The 14,225-nt window shown below is 45.0% G+C and overlaps 1 protein-coding gene across 6 annotated transcripts in view; it reads right to left on the bottom strand.

The window, feature by feature from the left end:
• Window positions 1–8,090: 8,090 nt before the first annotated feature.
• The window catches only part of PRDM16 (PR/SET domain 16), a 445,576-nt gene continuing 439,441 nt past the window's right edge, over window positions 8,091–14,225 (bottom strand). For 4 of the 6 annotated variants that reach the window (XM_083452058.1, XM_083452060.1, XM_083452059.1 and 1 more), the window contains one exon: window positions 8,091–12,380. In XM_083452058.1, coding sequence (XP_083308184.1) covers window positions 12,246–12,380 — 135 coding nt within the window. In that variant the 3' untranslated portion in view covers window positions 8,091–12,245. The remainder of the gene's footprint in view (window positions 12,381–14,225) is intronic. The other 2 variants (XM_083452062.1, XM_083452063.1) reach the window with 2 other exon arrangements.

The following is a 14,225-nucleotide window of genomic DNA, read 5'->3' as shown; positions in this document are numbered from 1 at the left end:
AACCTGGAAGTAACCCTTTCTGGTACTTCCGGGTCACCACGAGACGTAACCTTAAAGAATGTAACATGAAGTGGATGTAACATGAGGTATGACTGTAAATAGTATTCATTATGCATTCAACTTATTTTCACCGCTTTGTACGCACCCCAAGAAAATGCAGAGGAGCATCCTTTAAAAAAGCACACAGGTTTATTGCATATCAATCTCATGTATAAATCCGTTGTAGCATTGGAAAGATTACATTTGGTATACATTCCTATTCTACAGCATTAACCTCAAAATCAGCGCTTTCTAGTCATTATTTTTTTAAAGGAATTTCTCTACACAAGTACATTGTTTGTTTTTCATCTTTTTATCACAAGCATCAAAGTGAAATTTTTGCAAAAAAAATCGCCTTTTATTTTAATTATATTCTACACATCACCTCTTTTTTATTTTTTTACTTTATTTATTCTCCCAACAAAGCGATTTCGTATTAATTAATAACTGCCACTTATTTAAAATTTTCCTTGGCAGTTCAAGGCTTCTAGCCCCAACTCAAAAAAAAAGAAGAGAACAAATAATAATAATAATAATAATCCCCAAACGAAACAACAACGGAGGGGGGAAAAATAAAACAAAACCCCTAATCACATATACATAAGTGCATCTACTGAATTTTTTTTTCCTTTTTAATAAAAATTTCACAAACGGACACAATAATGACTGCTAAACACAAGTCATGCACAGTTTTGTTTTGTTTTTTACTTATAAACAGAATAGAAGCAATATACACTCCAGAATGCTAAGGAACTAGCACCTTCCTCTTTCGCAGTGTTTTAAAAACATTATTTGAAAAAACCAGACATTTACAATTGATAAAAAAAAAAAAGCAAGAGAGAGAGAGGGGGAGAGAGACTATACAGTTCTAAAAGAAATAAAATATCCTAGATCAAACGTGTATACTGTAACAATGGCAGGAGGATGGGATAAGAACAGGAAGATGAGGACAGATACACAAATCATAATCCTTGCTACCATTTATATATATAAGGTTCTTTTTAAAAAACATGAAAAAATTACATCTTTTTGTAGGTAGGCAGTGGGCTTTTTTTTGGAAAAAAAGCTTGCATTCTGAAGACGCAGAGAAAGACAAGCTAAGACAACGAGGCATATCTACACTAGAAATATATGTCAGTTTTTAATTGCATTGGCTGCCTCCCCGAAATCTTGGAAATGCTAGTTTACTGTGAATGCTGAGACTTTCTGGTTAGAGACTCTCAGCCTTAGCAAACTACAGTTCCCAAGGATTCCTGGGGAGATGGAACGGCTAATGTTAAGCCACTGAAAGTGCAATTCTGTCCAATTTAGTCATAAGCCCCATTGATTTCAACCAGAGTTACTCCCAGGTAAACCATATACAGCAGAGGCGGGCAGATTTCAGGTCTGATAAATCCATTTCCCTTCCCTAGCACTTTTTATTTCTTTGTTACATTCACACGCCAAGTTTCCTTTGAGGAGCTCCAGACGGCATACGTGGTTCTCCTCCATATTTTACCTCACAACAAACCTGTGAGGGAGGTTTGGCTAAGAGACAGTGACTGGCCCAAAGTGAGGAGCTTCATGGCTGACTAGGGATTTTGTTCTCCCAGGTCCTAGTCCAGCAATCTTTAACCATTGCACCATACTGCTGCTCTTGAGATCCACTAGCCAGGGCCAGTTGCAAAATGGCGGTGCTATTAAGGACTGGAAGGGCTCTTGTCACAGACTCAGTCTGAGGATATATTTCCAGGACTAGCTAGGGCTGTCCGTAAGAGTCATAGGACTGTAATGTTGAAAGGGACCCCAACGGTCATGCAGGAATCTTTTCATACACAAATGCGGTACTAGTTTTCTCAACAACAACAAAATTAGTTCGTCTCAGCAAATTAATTAAAAGCAACTTGTGTGTTGTTACTTTTCCTGTGTTAACACTGATTCACCACCTGCCCGCCACTGGTGTATAGGATTGCAGCCTTCCAGTGCAATCTGAGGCATGTTTACTTGGAGATACGTTCCACTGTGTTTAACGGGGCTTACTCCCAGGTAAGTGGGTTGCAGAACTGCAGCTTCAGTCTCTGGTGTAGATATTGCCCTCTAAGAAATGGCTTTAGAATCTTTTGATCTTCTGTGAATTGCCTGTTATGGAGGAAGAAGCAAAGCTGCCATTTGTTTTTTTTATTTTTCCTTACAAAAAAATAATAATAAATCATACATCGTTCTGAAAGTGGTATCAACGACTGAGGAATCAGAGACAGCGAGGGGAAAGAGTTGAAAAAGAAAAGAAAATACACTTCGATTAAGGCGAAACAAAACCTTTTAATCACAGTATCTGTTAAATATACAGGGAAACAGTTTGACGGGTTTGTGAAGGACACCTACTGACCATTATAGAAGGAAATGTTTCGAGCCCACATTCTCATTGGCAAAGCGGCGCAAGTAGATCGCGCCATTCCTTCATTCGTTTATTTTTTTGTGAGTTTCTACACCATGATGCATCATCCCCCTCCCTCCCCTCCCTCCCCGCTCCCTCAGACCACGACACACACAAAAAAATTACAGCATATTAAAATAATGAATGTTTTAAGTCAGTAGCTTGCAGTACGACGGAGAGAAACTCAATCCAGTGCTTTTTCTGTGGTTCATTATGGTATTTATTGGTGCCTAAATTTGTACATGGGTACAGTCCATCAGAAACGTCCTTTGCAGAAGTTGCCCTGTGGTGCAGCTGTAGTTCATTTGCCATGAGACCCTCTTTGGGGAGTCAAGGGGGGGGGTTTTCTTCCCACTGAGCAAGTGCTTTTCATAATTCGTCACCCTAAACACAGGATTGGGGGAACTTGAAGGCTTCTCCACACACAGAGAAAATAATCTTGCAAAATTCTAACATGATGCTGCCTCATACTGAGTCAGACCATTGGTCCATCTACCTCAGGGATGCCAACTTTCCAGGGTTTCACCAGGCAGGAGCCTTTCCTAGCCCTACCTGGAGATATCAGGGATTTAACTTGGGATATTCTGCATTCCAAGCAGGTGTGCTACCCATTGAGCCACAACCTCTCCTTAAGTGCTGGTTTTATATAGGCGGGGGGTGGGGGGTGGGGAAGGGTTGTGTTTGCAACATAAAATGCACCTTGGCAATCACAGTGCTTCCTTGCTGCCAAGCTTCACAAACATAACCATCTAATTCCGTTTCAACTTTCCTGCCTTGTTTGCTGGCCCCTTTACTGGCTTGAAGAAGAAGACGATGACTTTGGATTTGATATCCCGCTTTATCACTACCCGAAGGAGTCTCAAAGCGGATAACATTCTCCTTTCCCTTCCTCCCCCACAACAAACACTCTGTGAGGTGAGTGGGGCTGAGAGACTTCAGAGAAGTGTGACTAGCCCAAGGTCACCCAGCAGCTGCATGTGGAGGAACGGGGAAGCGAACCCGGTTCACCAGATTACGAGTCTACCGCTCTTAACCACTACACCACACTGGCTCTCTTGAAAGCGCAAGGGGTCTAATTTTGGTTACAAAGGAATGCAGATGCTTTGACCCACACTTTCACCCCATCTCAACCACTTTTTCAGGTGACTCACTTCAGGGACATTCCCCTGCATCCCTCCACCAAATCATTGACATATTATAGACAGTATCTTTTAGCAGGTGTCGGATGCTGCTTCCTATTCCTTGACCCAACCTGACATTTGGGGCACCTTAGGGAAATCACCAAGCTGCTTGCAGTCTGAGATGTATGCTCTTGCAGCACACATTTGTGAAACAATCCAGAAAAATAGCCAACCAGGTTTTTTGAGGCTGACAGAGAGGCAACAATGGTGGAACGAACAGGAGATGGAGTTCAGTATTATTATGCATACAGACACCGAGATATTGAGCCTGTGGAATGGGGCATTGGACAGAGCAGGCACTTCACTCCTTCCAGAATTCTCTGCTCTCTAGGATCAGCCCCGATTCACACTCAGGATGCGTGAAAAGTGCCAGTAAACATGAGTTGAAGGGGGCAGTTTCCTCCTTAGATATCCCATTAGAAAGATCATTCTGGTCTTCCAGAGTTACAAGCTTAGCATCTGTCCTCTCTCGCCTATCTTCAAACAGCACAGGTGGAGCTGGGCAGGATACACCAGCATCTAAGGAACCCTGTCTAGACACCACAACATCCAGTTCACGCCTTTCCATGGAAACATGTCTGTAACAGCATTGCGGGGTGTGAGGGAAGAAACATAGGGCAATTACATGCCCCACATCTGTCAGATTTAAACCTACAGTGGTACCTTGGTTCTCGAATGTAATCCATTCCGGAAGACCGTTCGACTTCTGAAACGTTCGAAAACCGAGGCGCAAAAGGCTGGGCTGCAAGTTCAATTGGGGAAAAAATAAATGGAAAACATGCAGCAGAAGCCGTTCGACTTCCAAGGCGTGTTTGAAAATGGAAGCGATTAATTCTGGCTTTTTGGCATTCAGAAACCGAAACGTTCGGCTTCTGAGATGCTAGAAAACCGAGGTACCACTGTAAAAACTTACAAAAGAATCTTTGACATTTCATGGGGTTTGAATACTGGTGTCCAAGTTCAGAAAGCTTATGGCAACAGCAAAGGCTCGTCTGCCAGAATTCTGCACTCAGTATACCTGCCCAAGCAGCAGTAGCCAGCATGTCAAGAGACCCGTGGGAAACATCACCTCCTGCACACAGCACAGCATGACATGTGGGGAACTTTGGAGGACAGATCAGGCCAAAAATACAAGCAGGACTTTGGTGGTGGGGAGGGGAGGAGAGGAGAGGGAGGACTTCCTAAAACAACAATAATTATTGGTATCTTCTAATGTAAGTGGCACACTTGAAATAAATGCCATCTGACTCGAATACAGAACACCTCAAGGACTATTGCTAGGCATTTGCATGTCAGAGGAGGCCATTGTTTCCATCTAGCTGCAATCGTCGCTATCTCTGTTCTGCTGCAGTTTGGCTTCCACTAAGTCCTACATTATTCATCTTGCTATGGCCCAAACATGATTATTCACACAATTAATTTCAATGCATTTCGGTAAAAGGGAAACAAACAAACAAACAAATGCAGAAAAGAACGTAATTATTTAACTAAGGTTTGTGGAGAAAAGAAAAGCCCTGCTAGTGAATACTGCTCATAATTGCTGGCGTGATTTCTGTTTCGGGTGGCATTCTCTGAAGCAGAACTCACACATGTGTGATTGTGTGGGTTTTGCTTTTTTAATATAGATATTTATAATTGCAATTTTCTTCTGCCTCCCGCCTTGTTTTGCCAAACCAAACTACCCTAGAAAATAAATAGAACACTTAATTCTAAATGCAAATATGATAGAAATATTATGATGATTATTTTAAAGAAACCAAATTAGACGCAGCATATGATTGTCTGGGAAGCTGGCTGCCAGATTAGAGCTTTCATTACTTATGGGTCATTTGGCACATTGACAATGATAAAAACAATTAATTAATTATGGAAAACAATTCACCCTTCTACGTCCTACTTATTGGTCATATGGCATCATAGCCTTTAATTATACACCATTTTGGTCCTTCACTAGTTACTTATATTAACATTATTATTATTTCCCACAATAATGATATCTAACGCCAAATATATATATATGTATATATAATATAATAATAAAATACTGTTAAGGAAGAAATACAATAAGTGTGTGTGTGTGTGTGTGTGTGTTTTCCTCTCTTCTTTTTTTTAAAAAAATTACAAGTTATATACAGATTAAAGAAAAATCCACCATAGAATACCCCAATAGTCTTTTATTTTTCTATATATAAAAATTTGGCCTCTGTTTGAACACACAGCCCACGTGAATGGGATGATTTGCTTTGTAGAAGCATAAGGAGAAGTGCCAAGGAATGGAATGTTAAGAGTGGCTTTTCGCAACCTGTTCACGGACAATTCCTAGATAAGGATGCTCTTTCCCAGACTTCCTGGCCATGCAAAAGCAGGAATGCCAGATGCATCCCAGGGGAAGGTTTACAACCCCCCAACACCGCTATACTCAGTGGTGGCTAATGCCCCATTGGGACAGGTGGGTCAGAAGGCACAGGCAGTGTTGTCCCCTGGGCTGGTTGTTAAGTAAGGAGGCAGGTAGGCGAGGGCTGGCTAAGATCAGACTGAGGTTGGTGGGCCAGTGGCCTCTTTGCCTAAGTGAACCAGCCTCCATTGGTTACGCTCAACACTGCTTGGCAGTGTGGCAGAAGAGGAAGCTAGGCATCCACTCTAAATAGCTCTGCGTCTTCTGTGAAGAAGAAGAAGAAGAAGAAGAAGAAGAAGAAGAAGAAGAGGAGGAGGAGGAGTTTGGACTTGATATCCGCCTTTCACTCCTCTTAAGGAGTCTCAGAGTGGTTAACAATCTCCTTTCCCTTCCTCCCCCACAACAAACACTCTGTGAGGTGAGTGGGGCTGAGAGACTTCAGAGAAGTGTGACTAGCCCAAGGTCACCCAGCAGTTGCATGTGGAGGAGCAGGGAAGTGAATCCGGTTCACCAGATTACCACTACACCAAACTGGCTGTGACTCTCACCTGTAGGGAGGTGTGCTAAGGTTGGTGGCACTCAAATTCCCCAAAAGTGAGAGGAGAAGATGCACAAGAATCTGTATATGTTTTGCAGCATGGCTGACACCAGATGTCAGCCAGGTTGACCAAAAGTCCTGGGGACCAGAAGCCTCGCCAAGCCATCAGCACCTGAAAGGCCCTTCCAGCTTTCCTTCAAAGCTCAGCACAAAAGGAGAGAATTTGCCCAGTCTCTTCATTCCTCTTAGAGGAAGGAGGTTTCTTACAGGGAAAGGTTTTTCCCTTGGTTTGTATGATCCCGGCCGTCGCTCAACAATTAAGGGTGTGCATTGGTGGGTCTCACATGATGAACCCAGAGATTCTGGACCCAGACCAGGCTTTGGAAGAACATTCAAATAGCCATTCTGCCAGTGATGTGGCTTTCATCAGCCCTCCGTGCTGATCTAGGAAGCAGAATACTTGACAACCGATGGGGAAGATCTCATAGCTCAGTGAAAAGCATTTACATGCAGCTGGTCACAGGTTCAAACCCTGACATCTCCAGTTTCAAAAATGGCTCTCAGGTGACAGGTGATTGGAAAGACCCCGTTCCTGAGACTGTGGAAAGTTTCTGCCCATCCAAAGGAGACAATAATGGACAAGAAGATCAAATCTGATCTAAGGTAGCTTTGTTATGTGGGGTGAAACATCTCAGAGCATCTTAGCTAAGCAGAAGAACTGAAATCACAATGTTGATGCTCAGAAATAGCACTGCCTGAGTAAGGCTTGAAGTTAGAGGTGATTTACCCTTATTGTCCCTCCTGACAGGTGAGACTTACGTATTTGGTGGCGGTGATGTCTAAAGCAACAGCAGCTATTTAAGCACGTTTGCTAAAATATGAATCTGTCCTTCTTTTTTAAAGAGCAATGTGCAAATGACCTTTTCACATTTTCCACTTTTTTGCAGATGAAGAAGTTAGAGAGACCCAACGTTCATACCGTTAGAATCTGGAATTTTCTTGCTTGGTTATTGGAAAGGCATTATCTTGGAAAACGACCTAGAAATAACAGTTAATCTTTTAACAGCTTCAAGAGTAACGATTGCTAAGAAATGGAAGAGAAGTCGATTCCCTACAGAAGCCGAGTAGATAGAAATGATTGGGTCTGTATTAATATGGATCAAGTTAACATATTAAAAAAAGAATTTGCATAAGTCAACCATTATGCACTTTGGGGCAAAATGGGTTTTGTTTGTAATGTTCTGGAATAAGTTTAATGACAACGTCGAACTTTTACACTGCTCTGAGTTTCTTACAATGTTATTGTACTTTAGGAAACCCTAATTGCATTTTATTTGTAAAACAACTTTTGATTTATCTCAATGCATTAGTGAGTTAATAAAGCATTTTAAAAAGAAAGAAAGAAAGAAAGAAAGAAAGAAAGAAAGAAAGAAAGAAAGAAAGAGGGAGGTGTGGCGGGGGACAATTTTGCCAGAATTCTCCAGGGAGAGGAGAAATTCGAAAATGTCTTTTCTCTCTTAAGGATTTGGGGATTTTTTTTGCCATTGAAATTTAAGATCTGTGCTGTCAGCATAACCACCACTTTGTACACACCAAAATACACAGTTATGGGACATTAGGTGATACAAACAGTGGTCACCACCAGCAAGGTACTAAAACTTAAACAAAAAAAAACCAGACCTGCAAATGAATAATGATGGAGAATATTTAGTCTCCCCCCCCCAGGGAGGTGAGAAAATGAAAAATCTCAGAATATTATTTCTGACAAATGCCCTCTGAAAATTTTCAGTTCAGCTCAGATGTGTCCTTTGCCCCCTCCTCTCTGCAAAGTCCCAACTAATTTAGGGTTGCCATATTTTGAAGAGCAAAAAAGAGGACACATTTGCCAACTTCTACTTTTAACTATGGATGTCTGTGACGACTCTCATTTTACATACCCATGAAAAAGAGGATGTGTCCTGGAAATAGAGGACCTATGGCAACCCTATTACTGGAGTCATTAGGTTTTAGGAGATTTAGGGTTTTGCGGGAAGTACTTTTTTTAAAAAAATGGCTGCCTTCCAATTTATTGACAAGACTTAAAGTTGTAAGCTTCTTCTCTCTTTTTTGAAAAAAAGCTGGCTTTTAAAAGCAAAACTTGAAAATATATGAATGATAATGCATGTGAGAAGGTACCCTGGCACCTGAAACTTTTATCCAACCAATGCTCATCTTATTCAGACAACACTGGCTGAAATTACTAACTTGAATCCAATTCTGAGTAGGACTTGATTGCATACAGTCCTTAAGGCACCAGATAGACACTTAGCTTCAAGACTTGGAAATGACTTCTGGGTATTTGTGGAGGCCTGTAAAATGTTAACACGGGGCACATCTGCACTACAGATTGCAAACTGATTTAGCCATATTTCCTTTCTCCCAGGGAAACATAGTGCTGCCAGGAGACCTAGCAATCTCTTTGACTGAGTATCACCTTGACCAAACCACAGTTCCCAATATCCTTGGGGTGGGAGGTGGGGAGCCAGGATAGCTAAACTGGAATAATAAAGCTGATCTACGTTTATGCCATTGTGAGAAACTCCTTTTTACAGTGCACGGGCAATTATGTAAGGAAGGGCCTGGTGCAGAGTGATCAATGGGAAAAGAAAGAGATGGGAGAGCCAACTATTTCAGAATGCAAAGTCTCCAGTACAGTCGTACCTTGGCACCCAAACACAATCCATTCGGATGTCTGTTTGACTTCCGAAAACGTTCGAAAACCAAGGCGCGCCTTCTGAATGGCTGCGGGAGTTTGCTGCACTCAATCGGAAGCCGCGGCAGCTGAGTTGGACATTCAGGTTCCAAAGAACGTTCTCAAACACTCACTTTTGGGTTTGTGGTGTTCGGGAGCCAAAACGTGCGACTTGCAAGGCGTTTGAGAAGCAAGGTACGACTGTACAGTAACACAGAGATGGGAAGATGAGGAGGTTTCTGAAGTCAGAGCTTGATGTTATCTACAAGGTGGTGCCTTTGACTGCAATCGGTTAACCCTAGCTGTCTGGCTCCCTGCAACGCCGCGTAAAACAAAAATTCGGGATGTGGCACTGTCATAGCGCCGCAAAGCCAGTGAAGTACAACAGGGACAGAAATAAATGCAGGATGTTGCTTATGTTGTTTCACATTCTCCCCCACCCATTAGATAATATTGGAATGGGGGGGGGGAAGAGAGCGAAAAGGAGAAACACCCGTCTTAATGTTTCCTCCAGTACAATCACTTCCTGCCTGCCACAATGCAGGTGTCACCAAGCTTTGGGGAGCCGTGGGGCCCATTTGCAAGCCAGAGATAACTCACAGGTGCTGCACACCCCACAAGCCAGCAGACACAACCATAGCATGCTCTTGGTTACCACAGAATGCTGCTTCCAAGCTGAACTTGAAACTGGAGAGGGGAATCACGTGGGGAGCAGGAAGGGCCTCTGTGGGCAGATGTGTGCCCACGGGCACCTCTTTGGCAACCTCTGCCCTATTGTCTAGTTCCTGCCTTGGCAGCAACTATAGGAAGACCTGAGCACCTGATAATTACCCCTCTTGCCCAAACTTACTCTAAAAACCAACCCTGTGTTGGGAGGGGGGGGAAACCCTAAACCCAGATGAACCCTAAGCAAAGCGAATGCTGGACTCACAACAATTCGGCATTAAGGTCTCAATACTATTTCTGCACCCTGGAACTTGATCTAGAGATGATTTGAAAACATTGGCACTGGACGGGAGGGAATCAGAACTGAAAATCTGCAATCAAAAATAAACAAAAACCAATCAGACACCCTCGTAATACTATTTGTCCTTGCTTTAGGAATTAGTTTAAATAGTGGTTCTGGAATATGGTGGGGAAGGTTGCCCCTTTATACTGAAGAAGTTTGGGAAGATAGGAATAAGGCTGGCATTGGATGGTGCTGTCTTGGGACCTTGTCTTCTTGCCAACAGCCTCTGGCCAATCTGGTGCCTTTCAGATGTTTTGGACTACAACTCCCACCGTGCTTGTTGGGGCGGGTGGGAGTTGTGACCACAACGTCTGGATGGCACCCGATTGGTGAAGTCTGGTGTTCTGCATGGGAGCTGACCTGGCAACAGACTGGAGGCGTCCCACCTGTTGGCACGAGACTCACGGTTTGACCTCTGCCAGGTCTCTGTGCAAAACTGCCACAGTCTGCAAGAGAGGTTGCCAGCCCATCCCTGGGGGGGGAGGGGACAAAAATTGTGGAGCTGGACCCTAGCAAGATGCTTTGATTGATGCCCCCAGGTCTCACTTTAAGAACCCCAGGAGTGGCCCTGATCCACACCTGTGTCGAAGCTGCTGTCAAAGTTCCACCGAAAGTGCAACTGCGAGGCAGATTTGGCAATCTGGCAGACCAAAACAAGCAAACAGAGGAGTCAAAGGGAAGCAAAGGGAATTTCAGTAAGACTTGCGAAGCTTCTCGGGTCAGAGGGAAGAAGGGTCTGTACGCCCCATTTATCAGAAGAGCTGATTTTGTTCTCCCCACCACCACAAAGTCCAGAACCTTAACTACTTCAAGCTATAGGGGAGTAATTCTGTTCTCTGGCCATGCAACAGGAGAGGAAAATTACATAGCACCTCTCTTGCCATTTCAAACTTTTACAGGCTGTTTTCCATCATAAGCACAACCTGGGCAGGTGGGATAGTTAAGGCCATACACAAAGTTTCCTTCCACAGCCCCAGCTGCTCCTCAGCTCAGCGTCAGAACTTCACATAATGTGTGGCTTGTTCCACACATTATGCTGAACACAGCTATCAGCGTGTGTGTGGAAAATTGTGACTTGCACACACAGACTGTACACTCCTTGATTGTTACATGTGAATAACCGTACAAGTGTACAGCTCAGTAGATGTGCACCCCGGGCCAGAAAGACTGCACTAGTCGTCGAACGTAACGTGTGAAAACCCCCCAAGAGAAGTGGCAATGGGTGGCTGTAAACCGGAGTTACAGAGGGGTTTTTTCCTTTAAAAAAGTGTGCCAACAAGCATTCCAAAAGGCAACCACTGGGGGACAAGAGAGGTTATTACCCACAGCGAGGCCATCTGAAGAAGAGTGCACATAAGATGAAGGAAAGGAACTTGACACCTTATTTTCGTTTTTTTAAGAGGGGGAAGGAAGCAAAGAAAACTCAACGGAAGTCCTAATCTCAGCAGAACTCCAGTGACTTCATTGGAATGGGACCTGGCCTAGAACGTCGTTTTCTTCTTCTTAGCAGAACTGGATACGAGGGTCAAAGGACTTCAAGTGGGGTAGGGTGGGGTTGTTTACAAGGAGGTTTTTGCTGGCTCAGCAACACGGTCTGTAACGTGAGAGGGTGGGGCACGACTGGATTTGCTAATGACAAATGCACCTGGTCTTCCCCCCCTCCCAGCCCAATGCAGGAAGCAAGTTTCGCTCCTGGGATGCACTATGCGTCAGAGAGATGGCAGGCCCCTAGGTCTGCTGCGGTGGTGGTTTCCTAGGTCGGACGAAGCAGGGAACGAGCTGTCCATGGTGGGTTCCTTCTCCCGGTGGTGGGTGGGTGAGCCCCGAGGGCTTCCTGTCCAGTCCTCCGCTGCTGACCAGAAGGTCTGAGAGGGGAGACGTGTGGCACCTCGGCCTCCTTGCTTGGGATCTCGGGCCGGGCGCCTTCTCCTCCAGCCTCTCAGAGATGACCGACGGCGCTGAAGCCTCCTGGCTCAGAAGCAGCACCTGCCATGTTCAACCAAGCATCCAGAGAGTTCTGGGAAGAAGGATGGAGGGGAGTGTTCTCAGAAAGGGACAACATCATTGCATAAGCCTAAGGGGGGGAAGAGAAGAAAAACACAGCGAGGGAAAGAGGGCATCAATACATGCTGGTCAGATCTTTGTCAGCAAAGAAAAGTGTGTGCGTGTCAGGATTCTAAGAAAGGCAGTGCGGTGTAGTGGTTAGAGGGCTGGGCCTAGACCAGGAAGCCCAGGTTTGAAATCTCTCACTCAGCTGTGAGGCTTACTAAGGGGGCACAGTCTCTCAGCCTGCCCTACCTCACAGGGTTGTTGTGAGGATGTAATAGGAGAAGAGGAATGACACACACCACCTTAAGCTCCTTAGAGGAAAGGCGGGGCATAAATGTAGTCATGATAAACAAATGTCACCCCTATTCACTTCAAAGGACTTTGGTGCAAGAGCACTTTCCTGGTGGTGTGGCGTGTTTTTGCATGGGACTAGGGACGCGGGTGGCGCTGTGGGTTAAACCACAGAGCCTAGGACTTGTCGATCAGAAGGTCAGAGGTTTGAATCCCTGTGACAGGGTGAGCTCCCATTGCTCAGTCCCTGCTCCTGCCAACCTAGCAGTTCGAAAGCACGTCAAAGTGCAAGTAGATAAATAGGTACCGCTCCGGCGGGAAGGTAAACGGCATTTCCGTGCGCTTCTCTGGTTTGCCAGAAGTGGCTTAGTCATGCTGGCCACATGACCTGGAAGCTGTACACCAGCTCCCTTGGCCAATAAAACGAGATGAGCACTGCAACCCCAGAGTCGGCCACGACTGGACCTAATGGTCAGGGGTCCCTTTACCTTTACCTATGGTAACAAGCACTGTGCTCTCCAGATGTTGCCGGACTTCAAGAGTTGTGTCTGGCATTCTTCACGCTCAGAATATACCCCCGCTGGCTTGTAGCCAACCAAGTCCTACTCCGAGTAGACCCACTGGAATCAATAGACCTAATTGGGTCATTCCCATCAGTGGGTTTCTTTTGAGCAGTGGGTTTCTTTGGGGTGGGTTTCTTTTGAGCAGGGCTAGCACTGAATGCAACCCAGCGAAGGGAACGGGCACGACCGCCCAAGGTCTTTTAATTTTTATGCATCTCCTCTGATTAAATCTCAGTGGCGGCCAAGGTTGTCTCCCATGAACTCCAGCCCATATGGCCAAGAGATGATGGGAGTTGCAGTTCAGTAGCTTCTTGAATGTGCCACATTGGCTCCCCTTGCTTTTGGGATGGGGGTGAGATGGGAAATCAGAATAGCTCAGTTTACACATCTCATCCTCTGGCATCCTTATGTTTCAGTTCCCTCACTTCCTGACTGAGGTTGCCCCCTTGCCCCGCACCAAACAATTGATTGGATGGATGGGGAAGGGGATGACCTGCCTCCCACCTGCTCTAGTGGCCATGCCCATTTTTAAGCCACACTCGCCACCTCTGGCATGCCGCCTCTGAGGGCTTGGAAGGTGGCAATGTGGTCCTTGAGCCCGAGAAAGCTAGTCCCCCCTCCTTGAGATGGCAATGTCACCACTTGCTTCCAAATGTGGTAAGTGAGCACTGCTGCAATGGGAAGGGGGGAGGCACCCTACTCATTTCTGCTGAGTGGGGCTGAGTGGGGCATCCCTGGACCTCTGCCCCCTGATGGCACCACTGCTTGAACTGGATGAGTTCTTAGGCTGTCCTTGCTATGGAATCCAGGGGGAGAGGGTTTATTTCATAGAAACTGTAGACTTGGAAGATACCACCAAGAGCCATCTAGTCCCCCCGCAATGAAGGAATCACAGTTAAATAATCCCTGATACATGGCCATCCAACCAGAGGATGGTGTTTCCACCAGACTGATTGATCTGAATCAGTATCAGAAAAGTGTGGTCAGGGGAAACAATGTCCTGTGATCCCCATCCT

The sequence above is a fragment of the Podarcis tiliguerta genome, assembly GCF_965153285.1.
Source record: "Podarcis tiliguerta genome assembly, chromosome: 8".
Classification (NCBI taxonomy): domain Eukaryota; kingdom Metazoa; phylum Chordata; class Lepidosauria; order Squamata; family Lacertidae; genus Podarcis; species Podarcis tiliguerta.
Note: the sequence above shows the minus strand (reverse complement) of the source record. Positions and strands in the feature narration are given on the sequence as shown.